General features: G+C 47.1%; 1 protein-coding gene across 1 annotated transcript in view; it reads left to right on the top strand.

Annotated features, from left to right (window-relative positions):
- The window catches only part of exoc3 (exocyst complex component 3), a 93,912-nt gene that overhangs the window by 37,613 nt on the left and 34,964 nt on the right, over positions 1-21,335 (top strand). The window contains exon 5 of the mRNA XM_079244045.1: positions 20,915-21,127. Coding sequence (XP_079100171.1) covers positions 20,915-21,127 — 213 coding nt within the window. The remainder of the gene's footprint in view (positions 1-20,914; positions 21,128-21,335) is intronic.

Here is a 21,335-nt window from a genome sequence, read left to right as displayed (position 1 = left end):
TTCTACTGGGTACGAAGGAGCTTCTACTGGGAACCAAGGAGCTTCTACTGGGAACCCAGGAGCTTCTGCTTGGAACTAAGGAGCTTCTACTGGGAACTAAGGAGCTTCTACTGGGAACGAAGGAGCTTCTACTGGGAACGAAGGAGCTTCTACTGGGAACGAAGGAGCTTCTACTGGGAACGAAGGAGCTTCTACTGGGAACGAAGGAGCTTCTACTGGGAACGAAGGAGCTTCTACGGGGAACGAAGGAGCTTCTACGGGGAACGAAGGAGCTTCTACGGGGAACGAAGGTGCTTCTACTGGGATCTAAAGAGCTTCTACTGGGAACTAAAGAGCTTCTACTGGGAGCGAAGGAGCTTCTACTGGGAACTAAGGAGCTTCTACTGGGAACTAAGGAGCTTCTACTGGGAACTAAGGAGCTTCTACTGGGAACTAAGGAGCTTCTACTGGGAACTAAGGTGCTTCTACTGGGAACTAAAGAGCTTCTACTGGGAACTAAGGAGCTTCTACTGGGAACTAAGGAGCTTCAACTGGGAACTAAGGAGCTTCAACTGGGAACTAAGGAGCTTCAACTGGGAACGAAAGAGCTTCAACTGGGAACGAAAGAGCTTCTACTGGGAACGAAAGAGCTTCTACTGGGAACGAAGAAGCTTCTACTGGGAACTAAAGAGCTTCTACTGGGAACTAAAGAGCTTCTACTGGGAACTAAAGAGCTTCTACTGGGAACTAAGGAGCTTCTACTGGGAACTAAGGAGCTTCTACTGGGAACTAAGGAGCTTCTACTGGGAACTAAAGAGCTTCTACTGGGAATTAAGGAGCTTCTACGGGGAACGAAGGAGCTTCTACGGGGAACGAAGGAGCTTCTGCTCGGAACCCAGGAGCTTCTGCTCGGAACTAAGGAGCTTCTACTGGGAACTAAGGAGCTTCTACCTGGAACGAAGGAGCTTCTACTGGGAACGAAGGAGCTTCTACTGGGAACGAAGGAGCTTCTACTGGGAACGACGGAGCTTCAACTGGGAACTAAGGAGCTTCAACTGGGAACTAAGGAGCTTCAACTGGGAACTAAGGAGCTTCAACTGGAAACTAAAGAATTTCTACTGGGAACGAAAGAGCTTCTACTGGGAACGAAGGAGCTTCTACTGGGAATTAAAGAGCTACTGGGAACGAAGGAGCTTCTACTGAGAACGAAGGAGCTTCTACTGGGAACGAAGGAGCGTCAACTGGGAACGAAGGAGCGTCAACTGGGAACGAAGGAGCTTCAACTGGGAACTAAAGAGCTTCAACTGGGAACTAAAGAGCTTCTACTGGGAACTACAGAGCTTCTATTGGGAACTACAAAGCTTCTACTGGGAACTACAGAGCTTCAACTGGGAACTAAAGAGCTTCAACTGGGAACGAAAGAGCTTCAACTGGGAACGAAAGAGCTTCTACTGGGAACTAAGGTGCTTCTACTGGGAACTAAGGTGCTTCTACTGGGAACTAAGGAGATTCTACTGGGAACGAAGGAGCTTCTACTGGGAACGAAGAAGCTTCTACTGAGAACTAAAGAGCTTCTACTGGGAACAAAGGAGCTTCTACAGGGAACTAAAGAGCTTCTACTGGGAATTAAGAAGCTACTGGCAACGAAGGAGCTTCAACTGGGAACGAAGGAGCTTCTACGGGGAACGAAGGAGCTTCTACGGGGAACGAAGGAGCTTCTACGGGGAACCAAGAAGCTTCTACGGGGAACCAAGGAGCTTCTACGGGGAACGAAGTAGCTTCTACGGGGAACGAAGGAGCTTCTACGGGGAACGAAGGAGCTTCTACGGGTAACGAAGGAGCTTCTACTGGGAACGAAGGAGCTTTTACTGGGAACTTAAGAGCTTCAACTGGGAACGAAAGAGCTTCTACTGGGAACTAAAGAGCTTCTACTGGGAACTAAAGAGCTTCTACTGGGAACTAAAGAGCTTCTACTGGGAACTAAGGTGCTTCTACTGGGAACGAAAGAGCTTCTACTGGGAGCGAAGGAGCTTCTACTGGGAACTAAGGAGCTTCTACTGGGAACTAAGGTGCTTCTACTGGGAACTAAGGTGCTTCTACTGGGAACTAAAGAGCTTCTACTGGGAACTAAAGAGCTTCTACTGGGAACTAAGGAGCTTCTACTGGGAACTAAGGAGCTTCTCATGGGAACTAAAGTGCTTCTACTGGGAACTAAGGTGCTTCTACTGGGAACTAAAGAGCTTCTACTGGGAACTAAAGAGCTTCTACTGGGAACGAAAGAGCTTCTACTGGGAACGAAGGAGGTTCTACTGGGAACGAAGGAGCTTCCCCTGGGAACTAAGGTGCTTCTACTGGGAACTAAAGAGCTTCAACCGGGAACTAAAGAGCTTTTACCGGGAACTAAGGAGCTTCTACTGGGAACGAAGGAGCTTCTACTGGGAACGAAGGAGCTTCTACTGGGAACGAAGGAGCTTCTACTGGGAACGAAGGAGCTTCTACTGGGAACGAAGAAGCTTCTACTGGGAACTAAAGAGCTTCTACTGGAAACAAAGGAGCTTCTACAGGGAACTAAAGAGCTTCTACTGGGAATTAAGAAGCTACTGGGAACGAAGGAGCTTCTACTGGGAACCAAGGAGCTTCTACTGGGAACCCAGGAGCTTCTGCTTGGAACCAAGGAGCTTCTACTGGGAACTAAGGAGCTTCTACTGGGAACGAAGGAGCTTCTACGGGGAACGAAGGAGCTTCTACGGGGAACGAAGGAGCTTCAACTGGGAACGAAGGAGCTTCTACTGGGAACTAAAGAGCTTCTACTGGGAACTAAAGAGCTTCTACTGGGAACTAAGGAGCTTCTACTGGGAACTAAGGAGCTTCTACTGGGAACTAAGGAGCTTCTACTGGGAACTAAGGAGCTTCTACTGGGAACTAAGGAGCTTCTACTGGGAACTAAAGAGCTTCTACTGGGAACTAAAGAGCTTCTACTGGGAACTAAAGAGCTTCTACTGGGAACTACAGAGCTTCTACTGGGAACTACAGTGCTTCTACTGGGAACTACAGAGCTTCTACTGGGAACTACAGAGCTTCTACTGGGAACTACAGAGCTTCTACTGGGAACTAAAGAGCTTCTACTGGGAACTAAAGAGCTTCTACCGGGAACTAACGTGCTTCTACCGGCAACGAAGGAGCTTCCACCGGGAACGAAGGAGCTTCTACCGGGAACGAAGAAGCTTCTACCGGGAACTAAAGAGCTTCTACTGGGAACAAAGGAGCTTCTCCAGGGAACTAAAGAGCTTCTCCAGGGAACTAAAGAGCTTCTACTGGGAATTAAGAAGCTACTGGGAACGAAGGAGCTTCTACTGGGTACGAAGGAGCTTCTACTGGGAACCAAGGAGCTTCTACTGGGAACCCAGGAGCTTCTGCTTGGAACTAAGGAGCTTCTACTGGGAACTAAGGAGCTTCTACTGGGAACGAAGGAGCTTCTACTGGGAACGAAGGAGCTTCTACTGGGAACGAAGGAGCTTCTACTGGGAACGAAGGCGCTTCTACTGGGAACGAAGGAGCTTCTACTGGGAACGAAGGAGCTTCTACGGGGAACGAAGGAGCTTCTACGGGGAACGAAGGTGCTTCTACTGGGATCTAAAGAGCTTCTACTGGGAACTAAAGAGCTTCTACTGGGAGCGAAGGAGCTTCTACTGGGAACTAAGGAGCTTCTACTGGGAACTAAGGAGCTTCTACTGGGAACTAAGGAGCTTCTACTGGGAACTAAGGAGCTTCTACTGGGAACTAAGGTGCTTCTACTGGGAACTAAAGAGCTTCTCATGGGAACTAAGGAGCTTCTACTGGGAACTAAGGAGCTTCTACTGGGAACTAAGGAGCTTCAACTGGGAACTAAGGAGCTTCAACTGGGAACGAAAGAGCTTCAACTGGGAACGAAAGAGCTTCTACTGGGAACGAAAGAGCTTCTACTGGGAACGAAAGAGCTTCTACTGGGAACGAAGAAGCTTCTACTGGGAACTAAAGAGCTTCTACTGGGAACTAAAGAGCTTCTACTGGGAACTAAAGAGCTTCTACTGGGAACTAAGGAGCTTCTACTGGGAACTAAGGAGCTTCTACTGGGAACTAAGGAGCTTCTACTGGGAACTAAAGAGCTTCTACTGGGAATTAAGGAGCTTCTACGGGGAACGAAGGAGCTTCTACGGGGAACGAAGGAGCTTCTGCTCGGAACCCAGGAGCTTCTGCTCGGAACTAAGGAGCTTCTGCTCGGAACTAAGGAGCTTCTACCTGGAACGAAGGAGCTTCTACTGGGAACGAAGGAGCTTCTACTGGGAACGAAGGAGCTTCTACTGGGAACGACGGAGCTTCAACTGGGAACTAAAGAGCTTCAACTGGGAACTAAGGAGCTTCAACTGGGAACTAAGGAGCTTCAACTGGAAACTAAAGAATTTCTACTGGGAACGAAAGAGCTTCTACTGGGAACGAAGGAGCTTCTACTGGGAATTAAAGAGCTACTGGGAACGAAGGAGCTTCTACTGAGAACGAAGGAGCTTCTACTGGGAACGAAGGAGCGTCAACTGGGAACGAAGGAGCGTCAACTGGGAACGAAGGAGCTTCAACTGGGAACTAAAGAGCTTCAACTGGGAACTAAAGAGCTTCTACTGGGAACTACAGAGCTTCTATTGGGAACTACAAAGCTTCTACTGGGAACTACAGAGCTTCAACTGGGAACTAAAGAGCTTCAACTGGGAACGAAAGAGCTTCAACTGGGAACGAAAGAGCTTCTACTGGGAACTAAGGTGCTTCTACTGGGAACTAAGGTGCTTCTACTGGGAACTAAGGAGATTCTACTGGGAACGAAGGAGCTTCTACTGGGAACGAAGAAGCTTCTACTGAGAACTAAAGAGCTTCTACTGGGAACAAAGGAGCTTCTACAGGGAACTAAAGAGCTTCTACTGGGAATTAAGAAGCTACTGGCAACGAAGGAGCTTCAACTGGGAACGAAGGAGCTTCTACGGGGAACGAAGGAGCTTCTACGGGGAACGAAGGAGCTTCTACGGGGAACCAAGAAGCTTCTACGGGGAACCAAGGAGCTTCTACGGGGAACGAAGTAGCTTCTACGGGGAACGAAGGAGCTTCTACGGGGAACGAAGGAGCTTCTACGGGTAACGAAGGAGCTTCTACTGGGAACGAAGGAGCTTTTACTGGGAACTTAAGAGCTTCAACTGGGAACGAAAGAGCTTCTACTGGGAACTAAAGAGCTTCTACTGGGAACTAAAGAGCTTCTACTGGGAACTAAAGAGCTTCTACTGGGAACTAAGGTGCTTCTACTGGGAACGAAAGAGCTTCTACTGGGAGCGAAGGAGCTTCTACTGGGAACTAAGGAGCTTCTACTGGGAACTAAGGTGCTTCTACTGGGAACTAAGGTGCTTCTACTGGGAACTAAAGAGCTTCTACTGGGAACTAAAGAGCTTCTACTGGGAACTAAGGAGCTTCTACTGGGAACTAAGGAGCTTCTCATGGGAACTAAAGTGCTTCTACTGGGAACTAAGGTGCTTCTACTGGGAACTAAAGAGCTTCTACTGGGAACTAAAGAGCTTCTACTGGGAACGAAAGAGCTTCTACTGGGAACTAAGGTGCTTCTACTGGGAACTAAAGAGCTTCTACTGGGATCTAAAGAGCTTCTACTGGGAGCGAAGGAGCTTCTACTGGGAACTAAGGAGCTTCTACTGGGAACTAAAGAGCTTCTACTGGGAACTAAAGAGCTTCTACTGGGAACTAAAGAGCTTCTACTGGGAACTAAAGAGCTTCTACTGGGAACTAAAGAGCTTCTACTGGGAACTAAGGAGCTTCTACTGGGAACTAAAGAGCTTCTACTGGGAACTAAGGAGCTTCTACTGGGAACTAAGGAGCTTCTACTGGGAACTAAAGAGCTTCTACTGGGAACTAAAGAGCTTGTACTGGGAACTAAGGAGCTTCAACTGGGAACTAAAGAGCTTCAACTGGGAACGAAGAAGCTTCTACTGGGAACGAAGAAGCTTCTACTGGGAACTAAAGAGCTTCTACTGGGAACAAAGGAGCTTCTACAGGGAACTAATGAGCTTCTACAGGGAACTAAATAGCTTCTACTAGGAATTAAGAAGCTACTGGGAACGAAGGAGCTTCTACTGGGAACGAAAGAGCTTCTACTGGGAACGAAGGAGCTTCTACTGGGAATTAAAGAGCTACTGGGAACGAAGGAGCTTCTACTGGGAATTAAAGAGCTACTGGGAACGAAGGAGCTTCAACTGGGAACGAAGGAGCTTCAAGTGGGAACGAAGGAGCTTCAACTGGGAACTAAGGTGCTTCCACTGGGAACTAAAGAGTTTCTACTGGGAACGAAAAAGCTTCTACTGGGAACTAAAGAGCTTCTACTGGGAACTAAAGAGCTTCTACTGGGAACTAAAGAGCTTCTACTGGGAACGAAAGAGCTTCTACTGGGAACTTAAGAGCTTCTACTGGGAACTAAAGAGCATCTGCTGGGAACTACAGAGCTTCTGGGAACTAAAGAGCTTCAACTGGGAACGAAAGAGCTTCAACTGAGAATGAAAGAGCTTCTACTGGGAACTAAGGAGCTTCTACTGGGAACTAAGGTGCTTCTACTGGGAACTAAGGAGCTTTTACTGGGAACGAAGGAGCTTCTACTGGGAACGAAGAAGCTTCTACTGGGAACTAAAGAGCTTCTACTGGGAACAAAGGAGCTTCTACAGGGAACTAAAGAGCTTCTACAGGGAACTAAAGAGCTTCTACTGGGAATTAAGAAGCTACTGGGAACGAAGGAGCTTCAACTGGGAACGAAGGAGCTTCTACTGGGAACCAAGGAGCTTCTACTGGGAACCCAGGAGCTTCTGCTTGGAACCAAGGAGCTTCTACTGGGAACTAAGGAGCTTCTACTGGGAACTAAGGAGCTTCTACTGGGAACGAAGGAGCTTCTACTGGGAACGAAGGAGCTTCTACGGGGAACGAAGGAGCTTCTACGGGGAACGAAGGAGCTTCTACGGGGAACGAAGGAGCTTCTACGGGGAACGAAGGAGCTTCTACGGGGAACCAAGGAGCTTCTGCTTGGAACCAAGGAGCTTCTACGGGGAACGAAGGAGCTTCTACGGGGAACGAAGGAGCTTCTACGGGGAACGAAGGAGCTTCTACTGGGAACTAAAGAGCTTCTACTGGGAACTAAAGAGCTTCTACTGGGAACTAAGGAGCTTCTACTGGGAACTAAGGAGCTTCTACTGGGAACTAAAGAGCTTCTACTGGGAACTAAAGAGCTTCTACTGGGAACTAAAGAGCTTCTACTGGGAACTAAAGAGCTTCTTCTGGGAACTAAAGAGCTTCTACTGGGAACTAAAGAGCTTCTACTGGGAACTAAAGAGCTTCTACTGGGAACTAAGGAGCTTCTACTGGGAACTAAGAAGCTTCTACTGGGAACTAAGGTGCTTCTACTGGGAACTAAAGAGCTTCTACTGGGAATTAAGGAGCTTCTACGGGGAACGAAGGAGCTTCTACGGGGAACGAAGGAGCTTCTGCTCGGAACCCAGGAGCTTCTGCTCGGAACTAAGGAGCTTCTGCTCGGAACTAAGGAGCTTCTACCTGGAACGAAGGAGCTTCTACCGGGAACGAAGGAGCTTCTACTGGGAACGAAGGAGCTTCTACTGGGAACGACGGAGCTTCAACTGGGAACTAAAGAGCTTCAACTGGGAACTAAGGAGCTTCAACTGGGAACTAAGGAGCTTCAACTGGAAACTAAAGAATTTCTACTGGGAACGAAAGAGCTTCTACTGGGAACGAAGGAGCTTCTACTGGGAATTAAAGAGCTACTGGGAACGAAGGAGCTTCTACTGAGAACGAAGGAGCTTCTACTGGGAACGAAGGAGCGTCAACTGGGAACGAAGGAGCGTCAACTGGGAACGAAGGAGCTTCAACTGGGAACTAAAGAGCTTCAACTGGGAACTAAAGAGCTTCTACTGGGAACTACAGAGCTTCTATTGGGAACTACAAAGCTTCTACTGGGAACTACAGAGCTTCAACTGGGAACTAAAGAGCTTCAACTGGGAACGAAAGAGCTTCAACTGGGAACGAAAGAGCTTCTACTGGGAACTAAGGTGCTTCTACTGGGAACTAAGGTGCTTCTACTGGGAACTAAGGAGATTCTACTGGGAACGAAGGAGCTTCTACTGGGAACGAAGAAGCTTCTACTGAGAACTAAAGAGCTTCTACTGGGAACAAAGGAGCTTCTACAGGGAACTAAAGAGCTTCTACTGGGAATTAAGAAGCTACTGGCAACGAAGGAGCTTCAACTGGGAACGAAGGAGCTTCTACGGGGAACGAAGGAGCTTCTACGGGGAACGAAGGAGCTTCTACGGGGAACCAAGAAGCTTCTACGGGGAACCAAGGAGCTTCTACGGGGAACGAAGTAGCTTCTACGGGGAACGAAGGAGCTTCTACGGGGAACGAAGGAGCTTCTACGGGTAACGAAGGAGCTTCTACTGGGAACGAAGGAGCTTTTACTGGGAACTTAAGAGCTTCAACTGGGAACGAAAGAGCTTCTACTGGGAACTAAAGAGCTTCTACTGGGAACTAAAGAGCTTCTACTGGGAACTAAAGAGCTTCTACTGGGAACTAAGGTGCTTCTACTGGGAACGAAAGAGCTTCTACTGGGAGCGAAGGAGCTTCTACTGGGAACTAAGGAGCTTCTACTGGGAACTAAGGTGCTTCTACTGGGAACTAAGGTGCTTCTACTGGGAACTAAAGAGCTTCTACTGGGAACTAAAGAGCTTCTACTGGGAACTAAGGAGCTTCTACTGGGAACTAAGGAGCTTCTCATGGGAACTAAAGTGCTTCTACTGGGAACTAAGGTGCTTCTACTGGGAACTAAAGAGCTTCTACTGGGAACTAAAGAGCTTCTACTGGGAACGAAAGAGCTTCTACTGGGAACTAAGGTGCTTCTACTGGGAACTAAAGAGCTTCTACTGGGATCTAAAGAGCTTCTACTGGGAGCGAAGGAGCTTCTACTGGGAGCGAAGGAGCTTCTACTGGGAACTAAAGAGCTTCTACTGGGAACTAAAGAGCTTCTACTGGGAACTAAAGAGCTTCTACTGGGAACTAAAGAGCTTCTACTGGGAACTAAAGAGCTTCTACTGGGAACTAAGGAGCTTCTACTGGGAACTAAAGAGCTTCTACTGGGAACTAAGGAGCTTCTACTGGGAACTAAGGAGCTTCTACTGGGAACTAAAGAGCTTCTACTGGGAACTAAAGAGCTTGTACTGGGAACTAAGGAGCTTCAACTGGGAACTAAAGAGCTTCAACTGGGAACTAAAGAGCTTCAACTGGGAACGAAGAAGCTTCTACTGGGAACGAAGAAGCTTCAACTGGGAACTAAAGAGCTTCAACTGGGAACTAAGGAGCTTCAACTGGGAACTAAGGAGCTTCAACTGGAAACTAAAGAATTTCTACTGGGAACGAAAGAGCTTCTACTGGGAACGAAGGAGCTTCTACTGGGAATTAAAGAGCTACTGGGAACGAAGGAGCTTCTACTGAGAACGAAGGAGCTTCTACTGGGAACGAAGGAGCGTCAACTGGGAACGAAGGAGCGTCAACTGGGAACGAAGGAGCTTCAACTGGGAACTAAAGAGCTTCAACTGGGAACTAAAGAGCTTCTACTGGGAACTACAGAGCTTCTATTGGGAACTACAAAGCTTCTACTGGGAACTACAGAGCTTCAACTGGGAACTAAAGAGCTTCAACTGGGAACGAAAGAGCTTCAACTGGGAACGAAAGAGCTTCTACTGGGAACTAAGGTGCTTCTACTGGGAACTAAGGTGCTTCTACTGGGAACTAAGGAGATTCTACTGGGAACGAAGGAGCTTCTACTGGGAACGAAGAAGCTTCTACTGAGAACTAAAGAGCTTCTACTGGGAACAAAGGAGCTTCTACAGGGAACTAAAGAGCTTCTACTGGGAATTAAGAAGCTACTGGCAACGAAGGAGCTTCAACTGGGAACGAAGGAGCTTCTACGGGGAACGAAGGAGCTTCTACGGGGAACGAAGGAGCTTCTACGGGGAACCAAGAAGCTTCTACGGGGAACCAAGGAGCTTCTACGGGGAACGAAGTAGCTTCTACGGGGAACGAAGGAGCTTCTACGGGGAACGAAGGAGCTTCTACGGGTAACGAAGGAGCTTCTACTGGGAACGAAGGAGCTTTTACTGGGAACTTAAGAGCTTCAACTGGGAACGAAAGAGCTTCTACTGGGAACTAAAGAGCTTCTACTGGGAACTAAAGAGCTTCTACTGGGAACTAAAGAGCTTCTACTGGGAACTAAGGTGCTTCTACTGGGAACGAAAGAGCTTCTACTGGGAGCGAAGGAGCTTCTACTGGGAACTAAGGAGCTTCTACTGGGAACTAAGGTGCTTCTACTGGGAACTAAGGTGCTTCTACTGGGAACTAAAGAGCTTCTACTGGGAACTAAAGAGCTTCTACTGGGAACTAAGGAGCTTCTACTGGGAACTAAGGAGCTTCTCATGGGAACTAAAGTGCTTCTACTGGGAACTAAGGTGCTTCTACTGGGAACTAAAGAGCTTCTACTGGGAACTAAAGAGCTTCTACTGGGAACGAAAGAGCTTCTACTGGGAACTAAGGTGCTTCTACTGGGAACTAAAGAGCTTCTACTGGGATCTAAAGAGCTTCTACTGGGAGCGAAGGAGCTTCTACTGGGAACTAAGGAGCTTCTACTGGGAACTAAAGAGCTTCTACTGGGAACTAAAGAGCTTCTACTGGGAACTAAAGAGCTTCTACTGGGAACTAAAGAGCTTCTACTGGGAACTAAAGAGCTTCTACTGGGAACTAAGGAGCTTCTACTGGGAACTAAAGAGCTTCTACTGGGAACTAAGGAGCTTCTACTGGGAACTAAGGAGCTTCTACTGGGAACTAAAGAGCTTCTACTGGGAACTAAAGAGCTTGTACTGGGAACTAAGGAGCTTCAACTGGGAACTAAAGAGCTTCAACTGGGAACTAAAGAGCTTCAACTGGGAACGAAGAAGCTTCTACTGGGAACGAAGAAGCTTCTACTGGGAACGAAAGAGCTTCTACTGGGAACAAAGGAGCTTCTACAGGGAACTAATGAGCTTCTACAGGGAACTAAATAGCTTCTACTAGGAATTAAGAAGCTACTGGGAACGAAGGAGCTTCTACTGGGAACGAAAGAGCTTCTACTGGGAATTAAAGAGCTACTGGGAACGAAGGAGCTTCTACTGGGAATTAAAGAGCTACTGGGAACGAAGGAGCTTCAACTGGGAACGAAGGAGCTTCAAGTGGGAACGAAGGAGCTTCAACTGGGAACTAAGGTGCTTCCACTGGGAACTAAAGAGTTTCTACTGGGAACGAAAAAGCTTCTACTGGGAACTAAAGAGCTTCTACTGGGAACTAAAGAGCTTCTACTGGGAACTAAAGAGCTTCTACTGGGAACGAAAGAGCTTCTACTGGGAACTTAAGAGCTTCTACTGGGAACTAAAGAGCATCTGCTGGGAACTACAGAGCTTCTGGGAACTAAAGAGCTTCAACTGGGAACGAAAGAGCTTCAACTGAGAATGAAAGAGCTTCTACTGGGAACTAAGGAGCTTCTACTGGGAACTAAGGTGCTTCTACTGGGAACTAAGGAGCTTTTACTGGGAACGAAGGAGCTTCTACTGGGAACGAAGAAGCTTCTACTGGGAACTAAAGAGCTTCTACTGGGAACAAAGGAGCTTCTACAGGGAACTAAAGAGCTTCTACAGGGAACTAAAGAGCTTCTACTGGGAATTAAGAAGCTACTGGGAACGAAGGAGCTTCAACTGGGAACGAAGGAGCTTCTACTGGGAACCAAGGAGCTTCTACTGGGAACCCAGGAGCTTCTGCTTGGAACCAAGGAGCTTCTACTGGGAACTAAGGAGCTTCTACTGGGAACTAAGGAGCTTCTACTGGGAACGAAGGAGCTTCTACTGGGAACGAAGGAGCTTCTACGGGGAACGAAGGAGCTTCTACGGGGAACGAAGGAGCTTCTACGGGGAACGAAGGAGCTTCTACGGGGAACGAAGGAGCTTCTACGGGGAACCAAGGAGCTTCTGCTTGGAACCAAGGAGCTTCTACGGGGAACGAAGGAGCTTCTACGGGGAACGAAGGAGCTTCTACGGGGAACGAAGGAGCTTCTACTGGGAACTAAAGAGCTTCTACTGGGAACTAAAGAGCTTCTACTGGGAACTAAGGAGCTTCTACTGGGAACTAAGGAGCTTCTACTGGGAACTAAAGAGCTTCTACTGGGAACTAAAGAGCTTCTACTGGGAACTAAAGAGCTTCTACTGGGAACTAAAGAGCTTCTTCTGGGAACTAAAGAGCTTCTACTGGGAACTAAAGAGCTTCTACTGGGAACTAAAGAGCTTCTACTGGGAACTAAGGAGCTTCTACTGGGAACTAAGAAGCTTCTACTGGGAACTAAGGTGCTTCTACTGGGAACTAAAGAGCTTCTACTGGGAACTAAAGAGCTTCTACTGGGAACTAAAGAGCTTCTACTGGGAACTAAAGAGCTTCTACCGGGAACTAACGTGCTTCTACCGGGAACGAAGGAGCTTCTACCGGGAACGAAGGAGCTTCTACCGGGAACGAAGGAGCTTCTACCGGGAACTAAAGAGCTTCTACTGGGAACAAAGGAGCTTCTCCAGGGAACTAAAGAGCTTCTACAGGGAACTAAAGAGCTCCTACTGGGAATTAAGAAGCTACTGGGAACGAAGGAGCTTCAACTGGGAACGAAGGAGCTTCTACTGGGAACCCAGGAGCTTCTGCTTGGAACTAAGGAGCTTCTACTGGGAACAAAGGAGCTTCTACTGGGAACTTAGGAGCTTCTACTGGGAACTAAGGAGCCTCTACTGGGAACTAAGGAGCTTCTACTGGGAACTAAAGAGCTTCTACTGGGATCTAAAGAGCTTCTACTGGGAACTAAAGAGCTTCTACTGGGAGCGAAGGAGCTTCTACTGGGAACTAAGGAGCTTCTACTGGGAACTAAGGAGCTTCTACTGGGAACTAAGGAGCTTCTACTGGGAACTAAAGAGCTTCTACTGGGAACTAAGGAGCTTCTACTGGGAACTAAGGTGCTTCTACTGGGAACTAAAGAGCTTCTACTGGGAACTAAGGAGCTTCTACTGGGAACTAAGGAGCTTCTACTGGGAACTAAGGAGCTTCTACTGGGAACTAAAGAGCTTCTACTGGGAACGAAAGAGCTTCAACTGGGAACGAAAGAGCTTCAACTGGGAACGAAAGAGCTTCAACTGGGAACGAAAGAGCTTCAACTGGGAACGAAAGAGCTCCAACTGGGAACGAAAGAGCTCCAACTGGGAACGAAAGAGCTTCTACAGAGAACGAAAGAGCTTCTACTGGGAACTAAGGAGCTTCAACTGGGAACGAAGGAGCTTCTACTGGGAACCCAGGAGCTTCTGCTTGGAACTAAGGAGCTTCTACTGGGAACTAAGGAGCTTCTACTGGGAACTAAGGAGCTTCTACTGGGAACGAAGGAGCTTCTACGGGGAACGAAGGAGCTTCTACGGGGAACGAAGGAGCTTCTACGGGGAACGAAGGAGCTTCTACGGGGAACGAAGGAGCTTCTACGGGGAACGAAGGAGCTTCTACTGGGAACTAAGGTGCTTCTACTGGGAACTAAAGAGCTTCTACTGGGAACTAAAGAGCTTCTACTGGGAACTAAAGAGCTTCTACTGGGAACTAAAGAGCTTCTACTGGGAACTAAGGAGCTTCTACTGGGAACTAAGGAGCTTCTACTGGGAACTAAAGAGCTTCTACTGGGAACTAAAGAGCTTCTACTGGGAACTAAGGAGCTTCTACTGGGAACTAAGGTGCTTCTACTGGGAACTAAAGAGCTTCTACTGGGAACTAAAGAGCTTCTACTGGGAACTAAGGAGCTTCTACTGGGAACTAAGGAGCTTCTACTGGGAACGAAAGAGCTTCAACTGGGAACGAAAGAGCTTCAACTGGGAACGAAAGAGCTTCAACTGGGAACGAAAGAGCTTCTACTGGGAACGAAGGAGCTTCTACTGGGAACAAAGGAGCTTCTACTGGGAACAAAGGAGCTTCTACTGGGAACTAATGAGCTTCTACTGGGAACGAAGGAGCTTCTACTGGGAACGAAGGAGCTTCTACTGGGAACGAAGGAGCTTCTACTGGGAACGACGGAGCTTCTACTGGGAACGACGGAGCTTCTACTGGGAACGACGGAGCTTCTACTGGGAACGACGGAGCTTCTACTGGGAACGACGGAGCTTCTACTGGGAACTAAAGAGCTTCTACTGGGAACTAAAGAGCTTCTACTGGGAACTAAAGAGCTTCAACTGGGAACTAAAGAGCTTCAACTGGGAACTAAGGAGCTTCTACTGGAAACTAAAGAGTTTCTACTGGGAACGAAAGAGCTTCTACTGGGAACGAAAGAGCTTCTACTGGGAACGAAGGAGCTTCTACTGGGAATTAAATAGCTACTGGGAACGAAGGAGCTTCTACTGAGAAGGAAGGAGCTTCTACTGGGAACGAAGGAGCTTCAACTGGGAACGAAGGAGCTTCAACTGGGAACTAAAGAGCTTCAACTGGGAACAAAGGAGCTTCTACAGGGAACTAATGAGCTTCTACAGGGAACTAAAGAGCTTCTACTGGGAACGAAGGAGCTTCTACTGGGAACGAAGGAGCTTCTACTGGGAACGACGGAGCTTCTACTGGGAACGACGGAGCTTCTACTGGGAACGACGGAGCTTCTACTGGGAACTAAAGAGCTTCAACTGGGAACTAAAGAGCTTCAACTGGGAACTAAAGAGCTTCAACTGGGAACTAAGGAGCTTCTACTGGAAACTAAAGAGTTTCTACTGGGAACGAAAGAGCTTCTACTGGGAACGAAGGAGCTTCTACTGGGAATTAAATAGCTACTGGGAACGAAGGAGCTTCTACTGAGAAGGAAGGAGCTTCTACTGGGAACGAAGGAGCTTCAACTGGGAACGAAGGAGCTTCAACTTGGAACGAAGGAGCTTCAACTGGGAACTAAAGAGCTTCAACTGGGAACTACAGAGCTTCAACTGGGAACTACAGATCTTCTACTGGGAACTACAGAGCTTCTACTGGGAACTACAGAGCTTCAACTGGGAACGAAAGAGCTTCAACTGGGAACGAAAGAGCTTCAACTGGGAACGAAAGAGCTTCAACTGAGAACGAAAGAGCTTCTACTGGGAACTAAGGAGCTTCTACTGGGAACTAAGGTGCTTCTACTGGGAACTAAGGAGCTTCTACTGGGAACTAAGGTGCTTCTACTGGGAACTAAGGAGCTTCTACTGGGAACGAAGGAGCTTCTACTGGGAACGAAGGAGCTTCTACTGGGAACCAAGGAGCTTCTACTGGGAACGAAGGAGCTTCTACTGGGAACGAAGAAGCTTCTACTGGGAACTAAAGAGCTTCTACTGGGAACGAAGGAGCTTCTACAGGGAACTAAAGAGCTTCTACAGGGAACTAAAGAGCTTCTACTGGGAACGAAGAAGCTACTGGCAACGAAGGAGCTTCTACTGGGAACGAAGGAGCTTCTACTGGGAACCAAGGAGCTTCTACTGGGAACCCAGGAGCTTCTGCTTGGAACTAAGGAGCTTCTACTGGGAACTAAGGAGCTTCTACTGGGAACTAAGGAGCTTCTACGGGGAACGATGGAGCTTCTACGGGGAACGAAGGAGCTTCTACGGGGAACGAAGGAGCTTCTACGGGGAACGAAGGAGCTTCTACGGGGAACGAAGGAGCTTCTACTGGGAACTTAAGAGCTTCAACTGGGAACGAAAGAGCTTCTACTGGGAACGAAAGAGCTTCTACTGGGAACGAAAGAGCATCTACTGGGAACGACAGAGCATCTACTGGGAACGAAAGAGCTTCTACTGGGAACTAAGGTGCTTCTACTGGGAACTAAAGAGCTTCTACTGGGAGCGAAGGAGCTTCTACTGGGAACTAAGGAGCTTCTACTGGGAACTAAGGAGCTTCTACTGGGAACTAAAGAGCTTCTACTGGGAACTAAAGAGCTTCTACTGGGAACTAAAGAGCTTCTACTGGGAACTAAGGAGCTTCTCATGGGAACTAAGGTGCTTCTACTGGGAACTAAGGTGCTTCTACTGGGAACTAAAGAGCTTCTACTGGGAACTAAAGAGCTTCCACCGGGAACTAACGTGCTTCTACCGGGAACTAAAGAGCTTCTACTGGGAACGAAAGAGCTTCTACCTGGAACTAAGGAGCTTCTACTGGGAACTAAGGTGCTTCTACTGGGAACTTAAGAGCTTCTACTGGGAACGAAAGAGCTTCTACTGGGTACTAAGGAGCTTCTACTGGGAACTAAGGAGCTTCTACTGGGAACTAAGGAGCTTCTACTGGGAACGAAGGAGCTTCTACTGGGAACTAAAGAGCTTCTACTGGGAACTAAGGAGCTTCAACTGGGAACTAAAGAGCTTCAACTGGGAACTAAAGAGCTTCAACTGGGAACGAAGAAGCTTCTACTGGGAACGAAGAAGCTTCTACTGGGAACGAAGAAGCTTCTACTGGGAACGAAGAAGCTTCTACTGGGAACTAATGAGCTTCTACAGGGAACTAAAGAGCTTCTACTGGGAACTAAGGTGCTTCTACTGGGAACTAAAGAGCTTCTACTGGGAGCGAAGGAGCTTCTACTGGGAACTAAGGAGCTTCTACTGGGAACTAAGGAGCTTCTACTGGGAACTAAGGAGCTTCTACTGGGAACTAAAGAGCTTCTACTGGGAACTAAAGAGCTTCTACTGGGAACTAAAGAGCTTCTCATGGGAACTAAGGTGCTTCTACTGGGAACTAAGGTGCTTCTACTGGGAACTAAAGAGCTTCTACTGGGAACTAAAGAGCTTCCACCGGGAACTAACGTGCTTCTACCGGGAACTAAAGAGCTTCTACTGGGAACGAAAGAGCTTCTACCTGGAACTAAGGAGCTTCTACTGGGAACTAAGGTGCTTCTACTGGGAACTTAAGAGCTTCTACTGGGAACGAAAGAGTTTCTACTGGGAACGAAAGAGCTTCTACTGGGAACGAAGGAGCTTCTACTGGGAATTAAATAGCTACTGGGAACGAAGGAGCTTCTACTGAGAAGGAAGGAGCTTCTACTGGGAACGAAGGAGCTTCAACTGGGAACGAAGGAGCTTCAACTTGGAACGAAGGAGCTTCAACTGGGAACTAAAGAGCTTCAACTGGGAACTACAGAGCTTCAACTGGGAACTACAGATCTTCTACTGGGAACTACAGAGCTTCTACTGGGAACTACAGAGCTTCAACTGGGAACGAAAGAGCTTCAACTGGGAACGAAAGAGCTTCAACTGGGAACGAAAGAGCTTCAACTGAGAACGAAAGAGCTTCTACTGGGAACTAAGGAGCTTCTACTGGGAACTAAGGTGCTTCTACTGGGAACTAAGGAGCTTCTACTGGGAACTAAGGTGCTTCTACTGGGAACTAAGGAGCTTCTACTGGGAACGAAGGAGCTTCTACTGGGAACGAAGGAGCTTCTACTGGGAACCAAGGAGCTTCTACTGGGAACGAAGGAGCTTCTACTGGGAACGAAGAAGCTTCTACTGGGAACTAAAGAGCTTCTACTGGGAACAAAGGAGCTTCTACAGGGAACTAAAGAGCTTCTACAGGGAACTAAAGAGCTTCTACTGGGAACGAAGAAGCTACTGGCAACGAAGGAGCTTCTACTGGGAACTAAAGAGCTTCTACTGGGAACTAAGGAGCTTCTACTGGGAACTAAGGTGCTTCTACTGGGAACGAAGGAGCTTCTACTGGGAACTAAAGAGCTTCTACTGGGAACTAAGGAGCTTCAACTGGGAACTAAAGAGCTTCAACTGGGAACTAAAGAGCTTCAACTGGGAACGAAGAAGCTTCTACTGGGAACGAAGAAGCTTCTACTGGGAACGAAGAAGCTTCTACTGGGAACGAAGAAGCTTCTACTGGGAACTAATGAGCTTCTACTGGGAACTAAAGAGCTTCTACTAGGAATTAAGAAGCTACTGGGAACGAAGGAGCTTCTACTGGGAACGAAAGAGCTTCTACTGGGAACGAAGGAGCTTCTACTGGGAATTAAAGAGCTACTGGGAACGAAGGAGCTTCTACTGGGAATTAAAGAGCTACTGGGAACGAAGGAGCTTCAACTGGGAACGAAGGAGCTTCAACTGGGAACGAAGGAGCTTCAACTGGGAACTAAATAGCTTCAACTGGGAGCTAATGAGCTTCAACTGGGAACTAAAGAGCTTCAACTGGGAACTAAAGAGCTTCAACTGGGAACTAAAGAGCTTCAACTGGGAACTAAAGAGCTTCAACTGGGAACTAAGGAGCTTCTACAGGGAATTAAGAAGCTACTGGGAACCAAGGAGCTTCTACTGGGAACTAAAGAGCTTCTACTGGGAACTATAGAGTAGAGCTTCCATCATAGACGTGCGATACAGTCCTGCACATTAAGAAGAGCTGTCTTCAGCTGCTAATCGAGCGTCTCTGGCATTGCAGCGCTGTGCTGTAAACTCCTCCCACAGCCGCTTTGCTTTCATTCAGACACTGTTGCCAACTTGTCGACTTTCTCGCTAAATCTGGAGACTTTTCTTTTTTAAAAGCGACTCGCGACAAATCTAGCAGCTTTTACTGCAGTTATTAGAGACTTTTCTGGTGTTTTGGCGACTGACTTGAAGGCACATATTGTTCTGCAGTTACTGTAAGGAAGGAACAGCGGGAGCCTATCCCGTCCTAAAGCACTCCCAGGCAGCCAGAGAAGGCAAAAGAGACATTTATTGTTTTTATGTATCGTGTCAGCTGTTGTAAAGTTGATGTGCCGGTAATACGTGCAATAAATATTTATATTGGGAAAAAAATCGTCAGAATCATGATCTAAATTCTAAGCAAAAAATTGTGATTCTCATTTTATCCAGAATCGTGCAGCCCTCATGTCATTGTTCAGCCTGACAGTAAGAACCTTTAAGGCATTTATTCTTCACAAACTGACCTTTGAAACCATATTCTTTCCTAAAACTGTTTTCTACAAAAGTTAGTATTTAACTGGATGTAAAAAAATAAAGAAATGCTCATTATTTATTGCAAGAAAACATTTTAAAAGCACACAAGCTGTTTCAACGCATAAAAAATGCTGAAACGCTGTCAGTTTTTCATTGTGCTGAAATATGATGCCATATCTTAGTTGTGTTTACCAGTTTTATCAGAAAATCTAAAAAAATATCTCAGTTAGGTGGAGGAAAAGCACCTGACCCCAAAGCAAGGTGGAGCGGATGGCCAGGACGCTGCAGCTCCGCCTCCTTTCAGACTCGCACCTCTCAGTAGGTTAGTCTCATTACCTGCTGTGAGACACACCTGCTGAGTTGCTGAGCATCTTGCAGTCCTTGTGCAGTTAACTCTGCTGTATGATGATGAGAGGAACACCTTGTCTGAGGGCAGGAACGCTTTTTGCCATCTTGCATTGCTCTCAGTCTGGTTGTGCTTGTTCTGCAAGCGACCAGGAAAATGAAGTGTTCTGATGACGATCAGGCTTTTCCACACGCTAACTGGGCCATGTCTTCAGCACCATGCCTTGTTACCACCGCTGATTTCTCTCCATTTGGAATTTTTTTGGATGATTTAGAAAGGAAGAAGCCAGAGTTTTGTGTTTAGCGGCTGGTTGGTCGGATGATTCCTTCGCTAGTTACTAATTATACACTGTCCATAGTTGTTGATACACTGGCCATGTTACTGCAAGAGATACCGCTGTTTACCAAGTTGCTTTGACCTTGCAGCAACTCTTCTAACTTCCACATGTACATAGTGGTTTCAGGTTGACGATTGACTATTAATTCTCCATATACGCCGTATACCTATCTTATATATGTCAGGTCTAACAGCTCGGGATATGTTGAGTATATCTAATATATCACCTACCCCTGAATCGAGCCAAAGGAAGACGTTTTCGCCTCTAACTAGACAACTGAAACTAGACACTGGTTGTCCTTTCACAGCTGCAAAATAAGTCCCAAATTCTACTTCCTGTCTGAAAAATGCCTCAAAATGACCGTCTGTCTTCCAAAACCACATTTCCAGGAAAATTCCCTTTTCCAGAGGTTTCTGGTCCATAGTCTTTATTTTCTGCCTGGCTACATGGATTAGATTGGACAGTCAGTTGTTCTGTGTCTCAAATATTTCCTTCCTAACCGCTGTTGATTGGTGGAATTGATGTAAACATGGTGCGTCAGCGCAATTCCAGGGTTGAAATCCAGATCAGTCATGCTTCAAATCAAATCAAAGATACTTTATTCATCCCTGAGGAGAAATTCAAGGTTCAAGCCAGCTTGTCCAAGGTTTGACATACAGACATTTAACATTTATGACAAGTTTACAGAACCGAACTGAAGCTTAGGCCCTGCAGCCAGCTTTACCGGCGCTGCCTTATAACAGATAAGAACAGTGATACATTAGGATCATGGGGAGGGTTGAGGGGAAAACACATGTAACTCCGGACTGCTGTTTCCCTGTTGATGCACATTGGAAGAGTTTTCCTCCACTTTTAGCTACTTCTGGATAAAATGGCTTCCCTGAAGAAGAACGGCTGGAGATAATTTGATAGACTATGGGACAGAGCTGTGTGTCTCATATCACACAATGGAAGACGAGGGTCTCACTTAAAACCGCCGCGCCATCTCTTCACAAAAACCTCTGGAACTTTGCTGTGTTTCCTTTCAGCTTCACGAATCTTTCAGCGATAACGTTGGTTTTTCGTGTGTTTTTGTCAACTGCAGCAAATTTCAGAGGTTTTAAACTAAAATATGCTTCATAAAAATATGCCTCATTTACATATAGAACAATGCAATCTGCCTCCTTCCAGGTTCAAGGGCTGTCAGATGAGTTGGCCAAGCAGCTCTGGATGGTACTGCAGAGATCCATGGGAACAGTTCGTCGAGACCCCACCATGCTGGTGTCAGTGGTTCGCATTATTGAGCGGGAGGAGAAGATCGACCGGCGTATGGTTGACCGAAAGAAACAGACAGGGTTCATCCCACCAGGACGACCCAAACGGTGGAAGGACAAGATGTTTGAGGTCAGTAAAACTTATTAAAAGAGAATGGACTATGAGAATAAATTAGTTAGTCTTTGAAAGTCAGAAGTCAGGGATTTTTTTATAGCTGTTCATCCAGTATTTGTATATTTATTGCTGCGTAGTCAGAAAAGATGATTTGTGCTTTTACTCTGTTTTGAAAAAAATACATTTTTATGTTTTTCCTACATCTCGGCTTCAGGATGTATAC

Source organism: Telmatherina bonti (assembly GCF_933228915.1).
Source record: "Telmatherina bonti genome assembly, chromosome: 7".
NCBI classification, from domain to species: Eukaryota; Metazoa; Chordata; class Actinopteri; order Atheriniformes; family Telmatherinidae; genus Telmatherina; species Telmatherina bonti.
Note: the sequence above shows the minus strand (reverse complement) of the source record. Positions and strands in the feature narration are given on the sequence as shown.